Source organism: Aquila chrysaetos, chromosome 16, assembly GCF_900496995.4.
Source record: "Aquila chrysaetos chrysaetos chromosome 16, bAquChr1.4, whole genome shotgun sequence".
Lineage (NCBI taxonomy): Eukaryota > Metazoa > Chordata > Aves > Accipitriformes > Accipitridae > Aquila > Aquila chrysaetos.
The window spans coordinates 11,909,266-11,931,340 of NC_044019.1; the positions used below are offsets into that span (position 1 = coordinate 11,909,266).

At 56.1% G+C, this 22,075-nt stretch overlaps 1 protein-coding gene across 6 annotated transcripts in view; it reads right to left on the reverse strand.

Moving 5' to 3' along the window:
• Positions 1–4,451: 4,451 nt before the first annotated feature.
• Positions 4,452–22,075, reverse strand: part of DUSP8 (dual specificity phosphatase 8) — a 48,675-nt gene continuing 31,051 nt past the window's right edge. For all 6 annotated transcript variants that reach the window (XM_030038849.1, XM_030038850.1, XM_030038854.1 and 3 more), the window contains 4 exons: positions 14,335–14,501; positions 11,918–12,077; positions 11,586–11,709; positions 4,452–11,199 (listed from right to left, as the gene is read on the reverse strand). In XM_030038849.1, coding sequence (XP_029894709.1) covers positions 10,104–11,199; positions 11,586–11,709; positions 11,918–12,077; positions 14,335–14,501 — 1,547 coding nt within the window. In that variant the 3' untranslated portion in view covers positions 4,452–10,103. The remainder of the gene's footprint in view (positions 11,200–11,585; positions 11,710–11,917; positions 12,078–14,334; positions 14,502–22,075) is intronic.

The window sequence follows — 22,075 nt, forward strand, 5'->3', positions numbered from 1 at the left end:
TATTTAGTGGTAAATCTACAGAAGGATAATTACCTCTCTTTGTGGATGGCGGCTTTATTAAAAAGAAATAAATAAAGCATCTTTAAAGGAGAGGCGAGTGAGAGACGCAAACCCCATCCTTGGGGCAATGTAGACGGATGAGTAATGGGGCCCTTTGAGTAAGTGCCTGCCTGGCCAGCTCTGAGTCACTGAGCAAACAGCACCAGCCTGGAGCCAGTGGCAGGGCTATTCTTAGTCGCTCACCCATCAGGAGATGCTGCTGAGGGAGAGGAGGCAGGTTAAGGGGTGTCAGCGGGGGAAAACATTTGCTTTTCAACTAAAAAGCCCTCAGAACCAGCCTGAGGCTCAGTTGCAGTAACCCAGACTGGAGAGGGCAAGTGTGAGGATGAGGAGGGTGGCTGCAGCCACATGAGGGAACATGGGCCGAGTTTCTCAGGGAGCTGGAGGAAGGGAAAAGGCACCTGGGGAGATGGTGCTCCTTGGCTGTGCGCATTGCCTGGAGGGACGTGGAGGTTCCCCAGTCCCAGGAGCAGAGGGTGGCACAGACAGAGCATCGCCCTCAACTGCCCTGTGAAACATCCCCCCTTCCCACCCACCCAGCAGGGTCCCACTTTGAGCTTCCCAAGAACAACCTCCTCCAAGGCAGCCTGATGTCCCTGCTGCAGCCAGGGTTGCATCATCAAGGAAGGGAGGTGACAGAGGGGTGCTGCAAAGGCCTGGGCTCAGTGGTGCTTGGGCTCCTTCTAAATAAAGCATCTCCAGGCATACTGGCTGGAGCTGCTGGCTCAGCCCAGAAGCCTGGAAAACTAAATGACATCATCTGGGTACCGCTGACAGACGGTATTTCCACTCAGACACTGAGTGCATGGGTTTCAGCTGAAGAGTGTGGCTAGAGAGCATTGCTGGTTTTAGGGAATCCCCTAAAACTGCCCTTTCTCCTTGCAAAGGACCTGAGCAGGCAGTTGACCCTCATTTTGGTCTCCTCTCTCACCCAGGGCATCCCAGCCCAGCCCCTTTGTGCCCCAAGAGGGACCCCACGCCCTAGGAGGGACCCCAGCAGCATCTCAGCTCTCTAAGCCAGCCTTGCTCCAATGCCACTCAGCTGGGACAAGCCTGAGGACCAGCCCATTGGCTCCTTTCCCCCTGTGCTGCCAGTGCTGTGCTGGCCACAGCGACGAGGGCTGCTCACCCAGTGGCTGGGGGCTGGTGGGGTCAACCACACGTGGCAGCAGGTCCAGGGCTGTGATTCCAGAAGGGGAGTCACGGGTGGGAATTTTGGGACTCACTGCAGGAGTACTCCAAATCAATATGCTCATGAGCCTTGTCTGCATCTACTGCCACTGGGAGCAGGGCATCTCACCACCTTGTGAAGTGGCATTGTGGAGAGGAAGGTAAGCAGTGATACAAAGCATCCGCATTCCTCTGGCATCCTGCACGTGAGAACCCGCAAGGGGACCAGGATTACCCTATCAGTTGGGGAATTATAGCCTGGTGATGTAGGGACAGGATTGGGGGCCAGGATTTCCCTCACACACTAGTTTGGCTCCAACTCTGCCTTTCTGGGTTGTCTTTGGCAAATAACCTGTCATCTTTGCTCCATGTTTCCTATTTGTACAAGCTGGGGCGAGCGGGATTCTCCTCTGATTTCTAGAGTGCTCTGGATTTGGTAGAGCTGATCCCCATCTGCAGGGATACATGGGAAAGGAAAAATCAAGCCCAATAATAATAATTACTTTTCTCCTTCCCATGGATATTGTAAGGATTAGCTCATGTTTAGCAAAACTCCCTGTAAATGCTAAGCATTATTAATGTCTTGGATTGCTCCAGGAGCGAAGGTGGCTTTCCAGGGAGTGATGGGGTTTTCCCTTTGCTGGCATGGAGCTGCAGCAAAGTCATCACAGCCTAAGGTAAGCAGCATCCTATTTCTGTTAGGCTCAGGTTGTAGGGCAGTGTCTGCAGCACAAGAGCAGTCCTCACCTCGCTTTCCATCAGTGTTGGAGGGGTGAAGCCCATCCCTTCTTGCATCGACGCACAACCAACAGGGCTCTGGAGGACCACACGTCCCATGGAGGGTCTCGGAGTGCGGTGCCCTAATAAGGCCTCATCTCACTGACGTGGCAAATGGCATCTTCCAGACACAGAGTGAAGCAGGGTTGAGCCAGGGATTCCCACCAGGAACATCGGGGGACACAGCTGCAGCATTGCCTGAGGTCCACCCGGCAACTGGGGCCAGAGACCAGGCCACAACCACGGCACGGCTCGGGGTACAGGTTTGAATGTCCTGACTCAAGCAGGGGTGCATGGGTGAGGGTCAATTCATGCCCCCAGGTGCCCTCAGCGTCCTGACACACATCATCTCTGTGCACCCTGAGTTTTTACACTCCTGCAAAGTGTGGAAAAGCAACGTGCATCACCTAAAGCTGGCAAGCCTGTGGGAGATGATAAATTCTCTTTTCCAGGCTCCACTGCTGGAAAAAGGTCCTGAGGCCTCCCAGGAGAGGAAATTGGCTTGTGGTTGGCTCAGCCTCTGCCCGACTGCTCCAGCAAATGTGCCTCCTGGGGACCCCCCAGCTCTCTGGGCGGGGTACAGGGGGCCGAAGCTCCTCTGGCTGCTGGACCCTGCCACCCTGGCTCTCCAGGCCTGCGGAGATGGAGCTGACTTTTTGTGACCCCTTCTCCCTGTGCTGACTCAGCCAAGCCCCCGCGGTGGGTGGCCGCAGCCTCGGGTGGGACGGCGTGAAGGTAAAGGCAGTACGGAATGGCAAGCTTTCAAAGAGGCCACAAGCTAAATAAATAGCCGGCAGCCTATTTCAGTGGCTGCTATATTTAGCTCAAGGAACATTTATTTATAGGCTTGGCAGCCATTCTGAGTCAATAAAAGCCCAAGAGCTGGAAAAAGGACGTTCCTGGGTTTCTCATTGCAGTAATGGTTTCTGCCATGCAAACCACAAGGAGCGAGAGGAGAGGCAGCCTCAGCACCGGGGCAGGAAGCTGTGCCAGGTGCGCACCCATGGGTGCCTCTGCCAGGGGACAGACCCTCCGCATACTTGTAGCCCCAGCTAAGCGCAGACACCCCGCAGCATCACCTGGGTCCCATCCTGCATGGGCGCCACTGCCAGTGACCCAATGGCCCAGCGGTCCCCTGGCCCAAAGGAAGTTTCTCTCTAAAACACAAGGGGATATAGCTGTGCCCGCGGAAGCAGCAACACAAGACGTCAGCCCTGGGGACTCCACTGCAACATCTTCTGCAGGGCAGCAGGTTTGGAAAAACGAAACCAGGAGCAGGTAAATGGGGAGGGAGATGGGAGCAACGCTCACATTTCTCCATTAAATAATTTTCCCTTTCCATGTCACGCATGGCAATGAGTGGTTGAGAGAGGAGGGCATGCAAACAGCCCCTCTGAAGCTGCTAGTGGGGTCAGCCGCACAAGAGGCCGAAGCTTCGCACTGGGCAGACGATGGCAATAGTTTTGAGAGGCTTTACAAAAGACTCAGCAGTTGCAGCTGGATGAGGGGAGTGGATTCATAAAAGACCAGGGGATTTAGCCCGGCCTGTGGAAAACAGCCGTGGGGATGGATGTCCCTTCTGTGTTTAAGTCAATAAGTGCTGCGTCTTTCTGGAGCCAGAACTGCAGGGAGCATGCTCATGCCTTCTCCTCCCTCCAAAGCAAACCTGCTGCAGGGGGGAGCAGGGAAATGCTTCCACCAGCCTCAGCTAAAACAGGGCTACTGGTTGGCACCCACCAGCTGCCCCCTAAGCAGAGCACAGCTGCTGCCGTGGGGAAGAGGTGACAGCTCAGTCTGCCGTGGGGGGACCGGGGGTGTTTATAGGGTTTAGCCGTAGTGTGCAGCAAGCATGTGGCTACACACTGCCACCATGCCAGGAGGAGGGTGGGAGCAAAGCATAGCTGGGAGGCAAAAAAAATTTAATAAAAATAATTATTATTAATGACAGAATGTATTTCAGTGCAAACACTCCATGCTTTTGTGCTCAGCAATCTGTCCCATTCCCTACACTTGTACATACCCATCTGGAGCAGGACCTGGCCAGTCCTTTCCCTTGAAAGAGGCTACTCAGGTGCCTACCTACAGCTTCAGAGCTGTGAATGACACACTGGATCATCAGAAACCCCTAGAGCGGCTGTTGCACCCCATGGGCCCATCAATGCCCCAATTAATTTTTATCCCCCTACTCCCTCAGCCATGAGTCTTATTTCTGCTTTGAACTAGTACAGCTGCAGCTTGCAGCTGCTGGGCCTATTCACAGACATGGGTCTGGCTGTGCATCCAGGTCTGGCTGTGTGTCCAGGTCTGGATGTGTGTCCAGCTCTCCACCAGCTCTGGCCCCCATCGATGCAGCCAAAGATCCATCACCCTCCCCAAAACCACAAAGAGGACCCTCCAGCCCCACCCTGAGAAGGTCCCTCAAAAACCAAGGCTGACACCAGCTGTTAAAACACCTATTTGGGTATTTATTACAACACGTTGTTCCAAAATACAAAAGAAAGGAAAAGAAAGTAGAGGGTAGAAAAGCACTGCTGTTTACAGCCTCTGGTAATAAATAAATAAAGACGAGGCAGGGGCAGGGTGGCTCCCCGGCTCCAACGCTGGCACTGGCCGAATGGGCAGCAAGGAAGGGAGTGTGGTAGGGCTGGTGGCCAGAGCCTCTCTTCCCTGCTTGGGAGTCCCTAGGTACGCCAGTGTGGGTGCAGACCCCGTCCCCGTGTTGTGCTTGCTGAGGAAGGGCCTGATCCTGCAGGGACAGGGGCAGGAGCTGAGGATGCTCAGCCCCAGCATGGTGGGGACCTGCCTGCTCCCTCCCCGTCCATGGCTGCCCCAAAGGCAGGTGAGGTAGGAAGGGTGACGCCGGACCGGGACCCCAACGGGGGTCTGCCAGGGTCCCCTGAGAGAGGGGTGAGACCTGAGCTCTCTGCTCTCTAGTGCGGTCTCAGAGCAACCTCGGAAATGAGTTCAGCAAAGCATGATGAGAAGGACCCCAACCCACGGTGAAGCAAAGTCACGACAGAGACAAGAGACCGTGCCCAGGCCACTTGGAGAGGGATGGTGTTAAACTCCGCAAATTAAAATGACTCTTCATGGGGCTGGCGCAGTACAGAGAGTGTTTCATACCGCGGTACAGACGGGATTCCTCTTCCCTTCCCCTAATGTCTCCTCCTTCACCTTACAGTCATCTGGAAACCTCCAGGTTATACAAGGAGCCCAGGTGATGGGCGTGAAAAAGCAGCACTGGACTCTGTCCACTTATGACACTCCGATTTATCAGTGTTGGATAAAGGCCGTATCCAGTCCCACATCGAAAGCCATTCCCAGTGCCTTTCTCAATCCCTCCAGGTACCGGAGGCCGCTCACATCTCTCCTTGCTGCTCTGCCACTGAGCTTGCTCTAACACTGGCCACATGTCCTCCCCAGGTGATGCTGTCCCCAGGCAGAGGGACCTCACCGGCATGCGGAGGACACTCAAACCAAGAAAGCCCAGGGCACCTGGCTAAAACGGGGTACCAGTGTACAGGTTTGGCTGAGCAGGGGGGGCTTTGCAAACCACCTGCGATGGCAGAGCAAGAAGCCCCTGCGGGTAAAGGTGCAGCCTGTAGGTGCAGCCAGCAGAAGAAGGTGAGAGGACCACAACCTGGAGGGAGCTGACTCCATGAGCTAGATGCCTGGCCAACATTCCTTAAAGCTGTTACAAAAGCTTTAAGGTTTTGCCATTTAATTCTCTGTTCTTGGTGCCAGTGGGTTTCTGCTTCTTGCAAACATAAGCGGGCACCTGTACAGGCGAGAGGAGCTGCAGGAAGGGAAGGGAAGAGTTAAGAGAGTGGATCTGCCCCGGGTTTGGGTGTCTTTATACCCTTAGGAAGCACCACCCTCCAGCTCCTCTGACAAGGGTTTGCCTCTTGGGGCTTGGGACAGCCAGGAGCTGGGCCAAGCACAGCCTCAGCTGGGCCGCGGGGAGCAGAGAGAAGGTGTGATGGGGCCTTGCGTTTATTCACAACAGAGAAACAAAGAGCAACGTACAAAGAGTAAGAAGCAAAAAAGTACAGAATCATAACCATAATAATCATAATAATAATCATAAATACTCAAATCTATCATTCATAGATTGCAATGACAACACTGATAGCTTATTATCATTAGTATTAAGGATGGGAGGGGGAAGGGGACAACAGGAGGGGGTTCTGGGGGGCATCATCTCCTAAGGGGCAGATGTAACAGGAATGGACATCCAAAGAAACAAGCAGACAAAGAGAAGGGCTGGGAAGGCAGCAGGGGCTGGGGATGCTGCTGCCGAGGCTGGGGACGAGCCTGCTCCGACTCAAGCCTCTGGCTCAGTGTTGCTGACCTGATCACTGCCCCCCTGCCGGCTTCGCTCAGTCCCCCAAAAGGCGGCCTGGAAGGAGGTGGCTGGGGGGCTCAGCCCCAGGGACAGGCAAGGGCTGGAGGGGAAGGTGCAATGTCCCTTCTAGCCTGAAGTAAAGCTGTGGTTTGCTCTGTCCTTCATGTGGTGGAAAGCTCAGCCATTGCCACCGCCGCAACTGCTGGGCACTCAACAGTTTTGTTGGTTCCTCCCTTGACAGGAGAGAGCTTTCCTCTCCTCTGGTCACATTTCTGCCTCTATGGGTCCCTATGAATAAATGCATCCTCATCAGATCAGCATGGAAAGATGATTTTTGGTTCCAGTGAGGCTTTGGGTTGGGTCATCTGGCTGTGAGAGCCCATAAAAAGACTTGGCTGACACATGATGGGGAAGGGTACCAGCCGGCACATCCAACCTCATGGTAACTCACAGTCTCTGATTCATGGACAAAACGGTCTATTAGACAGAGTCTGATTTTTAAAAAATAATTTAAGTTAATTGCAATGCACTCAGTGACCCTGATGGCTTTGGGTCAGCACTGGCAGGAGACACTCAGGCAGGGTTGCTCCATCAAAGCTTATTTTCTGGATGTAGCCTTAAAATATTGCACAAAAGAGGGCTTCTAGCGCACATGCCCAATGTAAAGGGGAAGGATGAATGGAAAGTACATCAAAATAAGGCTGCAGAGATGGGTCATGAATGTCTCTTGGCAGTTATGATCTGCTAATCTTAAAATCTACTTCTCTTTGCTCTGGTTTCAGAGGAGAGAGGAGTCCATAGCACCTAAAGGCTTAAACACGGCTGAGGAGTATCCAGGGGATGGCAGAGTGGAGATGACAAAAAGCAAACCACATATCTGCTGCTTTGCAGACATTCAGAGTCTCATTTACAACACGTGCCCTCTCCTTCCTGACTTACTCCAGCTGCTTTTTGTACTCATAACACACTGTATCAGCTAACGAGATGAGTTACACAAGAGCTTGCCAGCACCTTGTCTCATCTCCCCACCTGGCTGTAGCAACCTGTTGTCCACTTCTTATTAAATCCCTTGGGAAGTCATCTAGCCCCCTCTCCATTGCCCAAAGCTACACCTAACCAGCTCCTGCCAGCCTGACCTGAGCTCAGCTGATCTGTGCTGGCACCAACCCTGGAGGACTACGGGATGGGCAGGAACTGAGCAATACGGAGCAGAGATCAGCAGGCAATGACCGCTGGTGTGCTTGGGAAGAGATCCCACTGCCGAGGGCAGCAGGAGGGGAAGGGGGACCAGCAGCACTCCTTGGGCAGGAGGCAGGCAACACTAACCCTGGGCTCGGGTGGCTTACTGGAGGGAGGACAAAGCCTTTTTCCCTCCCTCCTTGGACTTGATATCAGTGCCCACTTAGGAGACCCTGCTGTGAGTGCAGCTCCTGAATAGCTGCCTGCCTCACAGGATGGACCCAAATGCTTATTGGAATCTAAAAAGAGAGCTTAGAAAATAGTGTCATCATCCTTTCATGGCCAGAAGGGAGAAATGTTCAGGTTGGCAACACTGAGCTGGTTTGAGGTGGTTGCTGGAGGCAATGATGGGTGGCGGTGGACTTTTGAGGGGTGACTCTGAGATCTCTCGCCCTCGTCAAAAGCGATGTGGGGAGAGAGGCAAGTGGTCCCTGGCTCGCCAGCCACCCCCTCCCTCCCCGCCACACCTCAGGGAATCAGGTACGAGCATGTGGGAGTCCCCAGCATCTCACCGAATGGCCCCATGGAAAATCAGGAAAACTAAAGCTGGCCTGAAGAGAGCAAGGAGCCTCCAGGGAGACTCGCCTCGACTGCGGACACAGAGGTGGTTGAGGAAACAACCAGCTGAAGTGAGCAGCCCCTCCTCACATGATTGCAGCTCCTCATGCCTCTGCTTTGTGTTCAGTTTTAAACCTGAGATCATTTGGTTTTGTCACGTGTAGTTTGATTTAAAGATAGAAATGAACGACGAGAGGAGCAACAGGGGAAAAGGAGAGAAACTGTGTGGGCCCAGAAAAGAAAAAAACAATACTCCAAGGATGACACAGGACACAAACATGCACAAACGGAGACCCCTGAGGTATTAGCTTTGCAAACTAGCGCAAGACGAGGGAGAAAGCAAAGACAGCCGCAGGGAAAGATGTGCTTTACAGCTGAGGCAGTTCAGTGCCTACAGCACCATAAAGCAGCTTCTCAGCAAGCCTGACGTTGGGGTTTGGGGGCAAGAGCTTGGCTCCCCACTGGGATGGGGGGAAGCAGCCAAATGCCTCTGAAAATAAGTCAGTTGTGCCCTCCCTTACAGAGTTTCGTGTCCGGCTGGCTTATCACCTGCTGGAAGGAGGGGAGCCAGCCCAGAGGGGAACAGGGCTGGGGGAGTCCCGGCACCTGCAAACACACTCCCCATGAGTTTCTTGGATGTGAAGCAAAGGGTGGGGGAAACCTGAAAAACCATGGAAAATGGTGCCCATACCCCCCAGCAAGGTGGCTGAGGCAAGGGGGAGCCGAGGGGCTGGGGCGGGTAGGCAAGACACCCCCCGACAAGAAATCCCAACTACCACCAGCCTCCCCTCCCTGCCTCCACTGCAGCAACCTCTGATGCCTTCTCTTTCTCCGTGCAGCTGGAGGTGGCACCTGGCACCCTTTCTCTGTTTTGGGTGACTCCCTCCTCACCCTCTCCAGCGAGGATGGGCAGCCCAAGGGGAGGGGAGGGGGGCACGGCTGGGATGGGATGAAGGCCAGGGTGGGGACAATGGCTGGGATGGGATGATCGCGGGGATGGGGGTGATGGCCAGGATGTGGATGAGGATAATCAGAGACCAAGGGGTGAAGAAGTGGCAGCAGCTTCCAGAAGAGTTTTCTGGCTCAGTTTGTGTTGTAAGAAGGTTTTATGGTTTGCTCGTTCCCTTGTTCGTTTCTAGAAAAAGTGCCCAGAAGAGTCTCCTGTCCCCTTGTTGCTGTGCCCAGAGGGAAGGGGTGGAAAATCTTTGTCGTCGACATGAGCTATAGAAGGAGCCACAGGCCTCAGATATTGCTTAGAAACTCGTATTTCAGATTTAAATACCATACACAGTAAAAATAGAGCTGAAAGTACCGCCCCACATTGTCTGCAAATCATTGCCAGAATGAACAGCTTCAATAAATTAAAAACAAAACAAAAAAATTGAAATATTATTTACGTCTCAATAAAAATTGCAGTAAAACCATTTACCTTTTCCTTTGTGTGTGTGTTTTCGGTTTTTTTTTCTTTATATTATATATAATATATATTTATATATGTATAGGGCTGCTCCAGTGCAGCATTTTTAGGATACTTAGCCAGAGAAACACAGGGGAGCATGCTTAGTGCTGGGTGAAGGGAAGGGGCAGCCGTGGTCCCCCCCCAGGGCGTTGTGCCCCATCCTCGCAGCCAAAATTGCGACCCCTGCCCCTTCCTGCTCGAATTTTACGCCCAAATTTCGAGCGTGGGTGTCCGAGGGCTGGGACCCCCTGGGGATGGGGGGAAGGACCGGGGTGGGTGCAGGAGGGACACTAAGCATCCACCGTTATGTTTCCCGACTCTGGAAAGACTCATCCACCTTTGCTTCGGTTTCAGCGCGTGCGCTCCCGAAAATGCACGCGTGGGTATAAATACTCCCCCAAAACCCCGCCGCCCCCCTCCCCTCCCCTCTCCCCCCAGCTTAAATATCCCCCCGCCCCATCTCCGTCCCCACTCTCCAGGCGTCCCGGGTGGGTGTCAGGACACCTCGATGATCTCCATGCTGCCCGAAAAGCTGGACTGTTTGCTGATTTTGCCCAGCTCTTCCCGGGCCCTGCCCTCGGACATGGTCTCCTCGAACTCCATCTGGCAGCTCCTCCGCTTGAACTGCTTCTCAGCGCCGGCCTCCTCGTGCCAGCTGTGCCGCCCGTCCCGCGGCTCGGCCCGCGCCTTGTCCCTCAGTCTGATCTCACAGCCGCCTGCCACGCTGCCACAGCCGAACGGCGGTGGATACGGGCTGGTGCCAGCAAACAGGCTCCCGCCGCTCCCGCCGGCGCTGCCGGAGTCCGTGCCGAAGTACCAGCCGGCTTCGCCGGAGGGAGTGCTGGGGGACTCCAGGTGCACCCCACTCCAGGCGGCGGCGGCGGCGGCGGCGCCGGGAGCGGTGGCCGGCTGGCTGAGCCGTGGCGGCAGCCCGTCCTCGGCGCCGGGGCTCTTGCGTGTGGCGCAGGCCCCGCCAACGTTGAGGCTGAGCCCGTGGGCGGGCGAGCCCGCCGGGTGCCGGTGCTTCCGCCGCTGCCTCACCTTGGCCTCCAGCAGGAGGTCGGGCCCACTTGGCCGGTCGGGGCTGTCCACCCCCGGGGAGAAGGGGCCGAGGCCGCCGGGGCCCGAGGGGCTGTCCAGCTTGCAGAGTTTGGGGGCGTCCCCGGGGCCAGGGGGTCCGGGGGGGTCCTGCCGCAGGCCGGGGGAGTAGGCGGACTTGATGTCCAGGGAGAAGGAGCGTTTCAGGCGGTTGGTGTCCTGGATGCGCTCGGAGGAGAGGTGCAAGCCGTTGAGCCCCTGCTGCAGGGTGGTGGGCGACAGGACCTTCGGGGTGCCACCTTGCCGCTCGGGGTCGCTGGGTGGGGACACCGAGCCAGTGCCTCTCGGCACCTCCTCGGCCTTCTCTGAGGTAGGTGGTGGGGGATGCCGGCTGCCCTCAGCCGCCTCTGCTGGGTCTTGCTGGGCGTCCCCCTCGCCCCGGTCGCCCTTTGACTTCAGGGCTTTGAGGAGCTTCAGGCTCCTCTCGTACTCCAGGAGCTGGCCCAGGAAGTTGAAGTTGGGCGAGATGGACGGGCGACGGTCCTTAACGAACCTGCCAAGAGGCACAGAAAGCGCCGGTTGGTGCTTGGTCCTTCAGCAGGCCACTCCTACTCTCTCAGCCTCTCTGGGGAGAAGAGGCATTGTCCAGGACCTTCCAACCAGACCTTCCGGAGAAAGGGGTCTTGGGGAACCATGGGGCCTTGGGATGCCCGAGGGGTAGAGCTGGGACTGACTTCTCCCTCCAGCTTACCGCTCCCAGCCACTCCTCACTGCATGCACTTTATGAAGGGAGGTTTGGTTTGGTTTTACTGGGACTCAGTCAAGCCAAGACAGAGCTTCAAGGAGCTCCCACCCTATCCTTCTGGGTTCAGCCTGCTTTCCTTCCCAGGAGTGAAGCATAGCGGCGTAACTGCTTCCTGCCCTCCAGGGAAAACTCACCTGTAAGCATCATCTGACGACATACCCATGGTCTTCATGATGTAGGCGATGGCGATGGTGGCTGACCGGGAGATCCCGGCCAAGCAGTGCACAATCACCTGGCAGCTGGACACCTTGGCCTTGTCTGGAGCATGGTAGAGGAAACAGAGAGAAAAGCATCAATGTGGTCAGAGATGGTGAGCAAAATGACTCTAGCCTCCCTCCCCAACCCTCAACCCCTTTGTGTGAAAGGACAAGGGATGCTGGGAGTCAGACCATGAAGAACAAAAGAAGAGTTCAGGTTTTGAAGGCTGAGAACTGAAGGGTCTGCAACCATTGTAACAAAAGCTCACCAATGAATTCAATTGACTTGTCCAGCCAGGGAAGCAGCTTCTCACAGTAGTTGTCATTGACAGGAATGCGCATGAAGTGACTATCACAGATGAAGTCTGGCTTGGGACAGGAGTTGCTGGCGTTGAGGACATAGCTTATCCCGTTCTGCGTCATCAAGTCCTGGTGGGAAAGAAGCGATTGAATGATCGGCTGAGTTCAGCCAGCACTGAGTGCTGAAGATCTGCCTTGCCATGCACTCCCTGACTTTTCCCATCCCAATATTTTCTCCTGTGGGTCTCCCACTGCTGCCTTGGCCTAGTTGATGGTAGTACAGCAGAGACCAGCTGAGAAGGTTGTGTCAATTTAGTTGACACAGGTTTAAACCTCAGCAGATCTTTACTTTGGTCCAAGTAAAAATAAGCAAGACCAAAGACACCTGGAAGGGAGTCCCAGAGGGGAAAAACCAAGAATGCCAGTATGAGAGGAATAGGAAAATACAAGAAAGAAAATCAGCAAAAACTCTGGCTGAAAGCTTTGAAAGTATCAGCTGAGGGAGAGAGCAGGCATCTCGCCAACAAAGTGGGGCAAGTCATTGGTAGTACCCTATGTTAACAAATGTCAACCCATGTCTTCTCCCACATCCCTCAGAAACGCAGCAGGAGTTCTCACAGATTTGTTAGCTGTTCATAGTTCTTCACTGTGAACATACACTCTTCTGTTGGGACATAGGCAGGTGGCGAGGGGAACCATCTCTTCCCTCTTTCTGATGCTGAAGTGAACCTGGAACTGAACCTTCTGTGACTTTTCTGCTTTGGCTACTCAATGGCCACCATCACTGCCCATATTTCTGACTCAATAAAATGCAATGGCACAAGGGAGACCTTAGGTAAATAGAGTCAGATGAAAAACTGCAACGAAGGGGTGAGGTTTGACCCACAAGAACTGGCTTGCTGGGCATGTACTGCTGCATCCACACCAACCTCCATTCCTTCCCTCCCAGCACTGCAGCCAGCTTCACCTATATGCGGTGCTGACACCGAATTTATGGCTTGTCTGACCCCTGTCTCTTTCCCTGTCCCATCAGATTAGGTATCACCTGTACAGCTGGGGGCAGGTTGCTTATAAAAAATGGGGGAACATCCATGCCAGCTGCTGGGTCTCGGTGCCTGGTCTGCACTAATCCAGGGAAGACCCAGAATTAAAAGAGAGGAGAAAACATGGAGATAAAAGAGTCCTTCCACACGTCAGAGTGCATGGAGCTGCCATGTGGGATCTCTCCTCTGCAACATGCTGGAGAAGAGAAGCATCACCCATGCACAGCCTCTGCACTTGACCCCGCTCTGCTGCCTATGAATAGAGCATCTTCTGGCCACATCATGGGGATGGCAGAAAACACAGCTCCAAAAGATGAACAAAACCCTCTGAGAAGGCGGGGAAGGAAGGAAACCATCAATTTCCCTGCCTGACATTGGCTCCTCAGGAGACCGCACCGGGATTTTGGCCCTGGCTTTCCAGCGGCCCGTTCCTGCCCACTCCAGCAGGCTCTGCAGAGCCCGGCCTCGGCTCAGCGGAGCCAGCCCAGCTCCCGGGCTCACATTCTTGGCATTTTTCTCTTTCATTTCCTTCTACTCCCTGTATATAATTTCTCTCTCCCTCCTTTCTGTCTCCAACCCCCCTCCGGTATCGTGGTCCCTCTCCCCCCTTGCCTGCCCTGGGAGAGGACGCCCATCTGGCTCCCTCCTGCCCGCGGTAGGCAGGCGCCCAGTGGCATTTTAACTGCAATTCCTCTTTCTTTCTTCTCGCAGTTATTTTTCCTTTAAACAAAATTCCTTCCCTGGTGTGACATCACAGCACAGCCCTTCCAGCATCTTTAAAAGGGCACTGTCCCTCTTTTCTCCTCTCCCCCCATAGCCAAACTTTGCTCATTTTGTTCACCTTCTGAACAAGCCCCTGCTCCTGGCCAGAGCTGCCCGTCCCCACACTGCCATGCTGAATACCCCAGCTTGGTCCCACTCTTTCTGGCTCCCAAGGGGATTGCAGGGTTGCTGAAATTGGTGTTATCTGGCAGCCTGGCTGGCAAGGTGGGTGGGAGCAAAGCTGGCTCCTGCCTCACATCTCCCTCCAGGGGCAGTGACCCTCCAAGCCCAGGTGTTTTCCCAGCTGTGCTCCTCCTGCCTCTGAGTTTGCTACAGGCACTTGGGAAGAGTTTGACCACCCCAAAGCTCATCAGTATAAGACATCTCATCCTGTGACCACCTTCCCCAGTTCTGCCAAGCTCTGCCTATGCACTCCCTGACTTCAGCCTCCTGGTAGGGTCAGACCAACCAGGCATGCTCCTCCCACTGGACAGGAGAAGAGTCCTTAATGTCCTCACCCCTCTGCATGGCTGGGGTCCCAGATGGGACAGGGCAGACATGTCCCCTCGACAGGGCCATACCTTGTTTAGAACGTCTTTCTGGGAGCCCAGGTAGAGATGCGGCAGGATGCGTGTGGGGCCGACGTTGGCCACGGGCAAGCATGGCTGGGAGATGCTCATCGGCAGGATGGCAGCTGGTTTACCCTCGCAGAGGCCCGGGAAGCAGGACGAGAATGTGGCAAAGCCTCCTGCAGAGAAAATGGGGACATTGAACTCATAGCAGCAAGGCTGAGACCATCAGTACCTGGCATCCCGAGGCCCGGGCTGGAGACAAAGCAGTGATAACCCTCCAGCACTGAGAACAGATCCTTGAGGAGCAAAAAGCCACCAGCCATCGCTAAACACTGCAGACACATTGTGATGACTGTGCCACACACATGGAGAAAGGAATGAAGACCCAGCTCTGATTTTTCCTGCTGCAGCTGGGTCTTAACGCACACATGAGGCATCCCGCACCCCCTCCTGCTCTTCGCAACTTCATTCACACAAACGACAGGAAGACAAAGTCCTTTTCTTGGCTGCCTACTACTCTGAGGACAACCAGGGTCACTTTTTGATAGCAAAACCTGCCAGGGCAGGATGACGGCAAGCAAGTCTATCGAGGTGCAAAACTCCCCAGGTTGGGGAGGTCAGCCCAAACCTTGCCACAATGGCTACACTTACACTTTGCGGTTTCTGTGAGATGCCCCCTCTGCCCCGTCCCGCTGAGCCCCTGATTTCCGCCACATCGGACCGGACCAGCACGTCAGTACCTGCAGGCCATTGCGGTTTTTCGTGCTCTGACCTTACTGAATGTGACAGCAAGAAGCACCCAATTTACCGCACCAAGCTGCTGGGCAGTCATACCCAGCTTGAGCATCTCGAAGCCTGATATTGAGAGAAAACCCCCGGGTGGGGCTGTGGCATGTGGCATCTGACAGCCAGAGCTATCGCCATGGTGTCTGGCACGGTCGAAAGCACGGTCCAAATGTGAATGAGTCTGCATGAAAGCCAGTCCCCAGTTCAAGCAGCAAGAACACTGACTCGAGCAGGGCAGCAAGTGTTGTCCTGCCTGCATGGTGGCCAGCTCAAGGAGCTGGAAAACCCCCAGTGCTGTCGTACATCCTGCGTAGTTGCATAAGGCCACTGGTGATCCTGATTTGCTCTCGCTCACTGATCCCATTCTCCGGGGTAGAGCTGGGTTTGGCTAGTGGTGGCCCAACATCACTCCCCTCCAGCTGAGGACATCTGGGTGGCAGCTTGGTGCAACAGAGAGGACCTTGGGTCGTATCAGCCCAACCAGTCTCCCTTGAGGTTTTCCCAATCATGCAAATCAGCAGATGCAGCTTGACATCACCCAAAGGGCAGAGAATACTTTTGGGCTTGACCACCTTTAACTGTCAGAGGGACCAGGATGCCCCCACGAGATCCTTCTGAAAGTCCAAGTCTCTGGACTCAGCACCATGGGAATCCCTGGCCTATTTCCACAGCTAAACAAGACCTTTTAATGAGCCTTTGGTAATGACCTTTCCATTCAGTCTCTCTCCCCTTTGGAGGAAGGGCAGCCTTGGCACGTTCTCAATTTACCTTCTCCAGCACCTTGCCAGCATTTCTGCTGATCCTCCTGGAGCACCCTCCTAGCTGCTGTTGTGGCACTGGGGCTCTGGTGGAGTATGACTGCTGCTGCAGACAACCCACCCCACGTGTTTGGGAGGTGAAGGTGATGGAGAAGTCAGAACAGAGGACAAAATCGTGCTCATACCACCAGGGAACATCCAAGGTCCTCCATCACCCTCCATCTCAGCAGCTCCTGGTGTCAGCTCCCGCTGCCCCAAGAGGAAGGTGTCCTCCGACCAACCTCTTTCCTCCTATCTCTTATGTTTTCCTGGCTGGCAGCTAACACAGTTCCCAGGTTCAAAACCCGGCCAAGCCAGGATGGGTAGAGTTAAAGCACCTTATCTTCTCCAGCACTTCCTTTTTTCTGGCTCCCTCCAAAATGACATCACCTCTCAACTGGGACATTAAATCAGAGAGAAAGCAGGAGGCCCAGTGCAGGTGCAGCGCAGATCCAGTTACTGCTCATCCCTGTGTTGTGTCCCCATTGCCAAGGAGCATAAATCACCAGCCAGAGCCTTGCATGGACAAGTGTGACCTCCCTGCTTCGCCCCGTGCTTGAGCACACGCCGCTGATGCCTGGGGGAGGCTTGAGCAGAAACCCTGCGGGAAGGGTTTCCTTCAGCTGCCCCCAGAGAAGCCTGCAGCACGTGGGGTCGAGTGGGGCGCAGATTTGACCCCTGGATTCATGCAAAACAACATGGGAATTTTTCCGAACGGACCTAGCACATTTGTGGGGAGCAGGGTGCATGCAAGCGCAGGTCCCCAGATTCCCCACCTCTCGTGCTCACTCATACCCATCAAGAGCTGCCCGGGGCCGTGTACGACTTGGTATCACTCTTTAAAAGCCAGGAGCGTGGGGTGATCTCATAGCTAAAGCAGGTCAGGGCACGCCGCTCTCTCCCCCTTGCCCGCCTCCGCCGGCACTCGCCCGGCAGCAGATCCTCTGCCAGCCCTGCCCGGGGAAGTCCCGGCAGGGGCAGAGGGGGCTGCGAAGCAGGCGGTGATGTTTGCAGAGAGTGGCAGCAGCACCCTCAGCTGTGGTGCCTACACCAGCACGCTGCCAGCAACTGGAGGATGCTGGCACCTGAAACGATGCCCACAGCTCACCCCACTTGTCCCAAGCAAAGCTTCAACCCTGTGTCTGGGAGCCCGGGCATGCTCCCATCCCGCCTGTCCTCATTTCCCCCATGCTTGCAGCTGCTGAGGGCAGCCCAGGCTTGGGGGAAACCCTAGAGATGGGGCCGGGTACCCAATGCCATCCCAACCTCGAAGCGACGCTTACCCCACCCCGTACCGGCTGCTCTAGCATGCCTTTCATTTTTAGAAAGCGAAGCAGCTCTTCAAAACAATCCCAAAGGCAGTGAATGTCCCTGGCTGGGCTCCAACCGATACCCGGACTTTCCCCATTCTATACCCCGGGCCATGGATCCCAGCTTTTGCTGGGAGAGAGCGGCAGAGCCCCATGGGGTGAGGAGCCAGGGCAGCATTGGGTCTTTCTAGTCTTTCCTCTTTTATTCTCAGTGCTGGTGCCGGGAGCGCCCTTGGCACGTGGGGAATTAAGCTCAGGAAGGATTTGTATCTGACGTGGAGCGGGTGCTTGGGGATCTCTGCTTTCTTCCTGATGCTCCCCTCGAGCCTGGCGAGGGCTTGCTGGGGAGGAGCTGGTCCCTGCCTGCCATGGCCCCACGCGCTGCTCATAGCTCCAGCACTCCCGAGGGCTCTCAAAACCATTCCCTGGAAAACCCAGTGTTTTCCCGCCTCCTGCAATTACCTGAGGCAGAGGTGGGGCCCAGGAGGAGAGGGGGGATGTTTGGGCACAGGGAACCAGGCCAGAAGTGGGGACACCTTCACTGCTCCTGCTAAAGATGGAGGAAGGAGGAGCCAAGAACCAGCATCAGGCAGGTCTCTGGGAGGGCTGGGGGGTGAAAATCACCCCCAGCTTTGGGGGGTTCATTCAGCAATGCCCCCAGAGACATAAAAACCCTTAGCAGTGTCCAGCTCAAGGTGGGGCTGGAGAGAAACGCAGCTTTCGGGAGGGAGGGGAGTGCTGTCACCCCCCCCCAGAGGAAAGAGGGAAACCGAGGCACGGGATGTTGCAGCAACTTAGTGCCGGAAGAATGCAACAACTGAAACCTCATTTCTTCCCCCATCCTGGGCTTCACTCACGGGGTGCTGACCACCCTTCTGCCTTCTGCTGTGCCCTGCAGAGACCCCTCTGGGCCAGCCCCCAGTCCTGCTCTGCATGGCCCTGGCAGCAAACAGAGGAGGTGGAAAACCCCAGAACTTCTCCCCTACCCCCATCTTCGCCAGGCCCTCCCCTGTGCACATTTTCCAGCTGAACATCTATGACAACCTCCCAGTGAAACTGGATTTGTTGTGAGCACAGACGCCGCAGAGGGAAGGTGGCTAGCCCGGGAATTCCTCCCAAGCCCATCCATCAGCCCAGGAGGAGATGTCAGTAGCATCTTTGAATAAGCCCCTGTGGTACCAGCACTGCTGCAACTGTTGGGGAGCCCTGCGACTTTTCCCCTTGAGCAGCAAACTGCACACTGAGAAGCCCCTTTGCCAGTCTCTTTTTGCACCAGTGGCTGTGTAAGACCCTGAGATGGCTATAAAAAAGGAACAAAAAGCTCCAGTGCTGGTGCTGGGCTGATGGGCATGGAAGAAGATGAGAAGGTGGAAGCAGACAGGCGTTGGACTGCCGAGCTGGGACCCTGCTGCACCTGGGGACCCCTCTGCTGCCTTGGCTGTCAGCTTCAGGCGGACTCTGGGTACATCCAGCTGGTGGTTGGGACTCTGACAACACCTCAGGCATCACTGATCACCTGCAAGTTGCAGGTGTTCCACTCTCTGCCAAGGCAGGGCAGCAGTGGTGGTGCAGGGAGGGTGACATAGAAGGTGATAAAGTCCTGGCTAGGGACAGGGTTGTGGTGTGGCATCATTTTCCTCCTGGTGGTAAGCCCCAGCTGTGGGTATTTACAATCCGTTGAGCTGCATGGGACCTTAGGGGAGATGCTGCTGGAGATAAAAGGGAGCTGTGGGGCACATTAAGCAGGGCTATCCCAGCTCCCTGCACCAAGGCCGTCTTCCGAGGCTGGAGGTGTAAAGTGGAGACGGAAATGACGGGACTTGAAAACCCTCTCACGTCTCACTCTGATGACTGCAGACTGCCCATTCATCTCTGGCCCCATGGACTCACCTCCTTCAGAGTCCCTTGAAACAACCCAGCAGCTCTAGCCTCGATGCTGCACCCCACTGACTGCAAGAAGCTGTGAAAGGGCTGCCCAGGGCACCTGCCTCACCCTAAAACCACTCTTTGGGAGAGCCACATGCCTCTTGAACACCCCCAGCCCCGTGAGTCTCCTAAATACCCCCTCTGGAGACGCACTGAGCAGCAGGGACATGACCTGTTCTCCAGCCTCCCATGTGCATGGTGGAGCACATCCAACCCAAAGCCCCCCAGCAGGAAACAGGGAGGAAGAGATGATATGTCACCCCGCTGTGCCATCGGTCTGTGGCAGCAAGGAGGAGGAAAACAGGCACAGCCAGAGATGCAAACCCTCCCTGGGCCAGCAGCTGCTGCACCCTACCTCCTCTCCCACCAGGAGCTGGCAGGACACCTACTGGGGGCATTAAAGAGGTGGTTTATAGCCCACCCTCATTGCTCCTATAATAAGTGTCAAAGAGCAGCAGCCGGAGCTGCTCAGAGACCAGTTCCCTGTGCAGGTGCTGAAGCTTTTGCGGCAGCCCGCGGCCACACCGGTGGGTTTTGCACCTGTGCTTGTGCTGGAGACCCTCTGCCCCGCTAAAGCTCCTGGCGGCCGAAGGGACTGAGAGAGGCCAGGCTCTGCCCAGCTCTCATTAAAATGCCTGCGGTGGCTGAGAGCTGCTGCCAGGGCGGCACGTGGCGAGGGGCAGCGGGGCATGCAAGTGAGCACGCGCCTCGGCTGCTGCTGGAGCAGCCGCCACGCCAGCATGGCTCCCCCACTGCTGTGCCGGCTCGGTGGCCAGGATGGTGCCTGGATGCCCGCTCCCCATCACCCCAGTCCCCCGGGGACATGCTGCTCCCGGTGCCCCGACACATCCGTCCCCAATTGTTAAACCACCTTGCTGAATTGAAGCATGGCAGGAGATGACGAGAGCCGGGGGGACCTGCAAAACCCCAGCCCTCGCCCGCATCGTGCTCAGCGTTAGCAGGGCTGTGAGCCCAAGCGTTCAGCTGAGCATCTCTGCAGCAGGTTGAATTGAAGGAAGGAAAGTGGAGGGGCCAGGAACGCCAGAGCTGCTGGGAAAACCCCTCTTTGCAAAACACCGTCTCCCTGGCTCTCGTGCTGGGTGGGAGCCCGTTGGCGCTGGCAGCTAAGCCGGGCAGCGTGATGAAACATTGCTTACTGCCACCCTTACCCACTGTGCTCCAGGAAGCTCTGGGGCTTTGTCAGCACTTCCCTCTGCCTGGGACGTTTCTGAGTTTTTCCCCTGCCTCCATCCTCACTGCTCCCTTCTCAGCACTGCAGCCCCCTTTGCTTTTCCCAGCCCTGCCAGCAATGTCCGATGCGAGCAGCCCACTGGCTAGCATGCCCTTCCCACCTGCCTGGGTGAAGTGCCAGTGCTCCGCAGCCTGGCCAACTCTCCCTCTCCTGGCTGATGCTCTTTTACTTCCACCCACTTCTCAGTGCTTTGGAGAGACATGTCCGGTGCTCGCTTAGTCCCGTGTCCCCCCCTGCACTCCCCTGCCCAGCCTCTGTGATCTCCCCCAGCCCGGGTTTCACCCTCCCTTTGCTCGGCACCAGATTTCATCACCCCACTGCCGGATCCTTTTTTTTTTCCAAGCAGTGGGGATGAGAAAGCCGATGAATCAGCCCTATGATGGGTTCATGTGAATTCCCCATTTCTCCAATGGTCACCCTGAACAGCCTCTGCCCACCTGCTGCTACATCACCCTGCTGCCTCCCACCCTGTCCCAGCCTCCCCTGGCCTCCCAGGCTGGTCCCAGACCCCCCTCCCATTCTCCCAAATGAGCGGAAAATGTCCTTAAAAAAAAGGAAAAGCAGCAGAAAGGAAGCCCTCCACCCACACAACCATGGACATGCTCCCAGAGCTGCTGGGCTTGATTTTCCTCCGGTGACTGTGCCTGCTTTGGACCAGCCTTACTCGTTCTAAGTAAAGAAAAATGTGTCATTTCCAGGAGTGACTTATTACTAATGACACTATCACTGGGTTATGTGCTTCACGCCACAAAAACCTGTCAAGCACTTTTAGCAGGCTCCCATTTTAACCGGTGATGGAGGGGAAGTTTCTTGATTCAACCCTTTGGTAATCTAGGTCATTCCAGGCTCGGCATATTTTTAAGCTGCTCCAGTTAATATCCCCTTCCTCCGCTCGCCCTTCACCCTGGCACTGGGGGAGGTGAAACACCGCAAACCCCCTTTCTGAAAGCAATCCCCGAAGACGGGCAGGCAGCAACGGCGCAGGTGAAGCGAAATGGCTCCCTCGGGCAGCCGCCTGGCTGCGGGCAGCAGAGCAGCGGTCTTCAGCCGACAGCTCCTTGCACACCTCGCCGCCCTCCCTCGTCCTTCCCCGCCCCGCACGCCCCTTTGCCCGGGGCGCGGACGCGGTGACCCCTCCAAACCGGCACCCGAGGGAGCAGAGATGCTGGCGGCGGAGCCTGCCCTGCCTCCCGCAGCCTTCCTCCTTCCCTCCTCCTCCTCCTCCTCTGCTCCCTCCGCGCCCCCGCCAAGGGGACGGAGACGGGTTCAGGGGACCCCGGAGCGGTGTCGTCCCCCCCCACCCCCTCCCCGGCCAGGCAGCCTCACCGCACCCCGCACCGGCTGGGAAAGCTGCCGAACACCGGGACCGCTGCGGGGGACCCCTGCCCGCTGCAGGCAGCCTCTCACCTGCCTGAAGGAACTGCCCCCTCCGAGCAGCTCCTTTCCCGCTGCTGCCGCCGGCGGGACCAGGCTAGCTGCCTCCGCAAGCCCTTCCTCACGTTGCCGGTCGCTGGGAACTAGCCACCGCTCCCCCCCGCGCTCGCCAGCATCTCCCCCGCTCGCCAGCTGCCTGCGCTCTTTGTACCGGCAGCCATCCCGCTCCGTTCCCCGCCGGCCGCTCGGCAAAGGCCATTCCCGTCCCCCCGCTCCGGGCAAAGGAGGGCTCGGGCGGAGCAGCC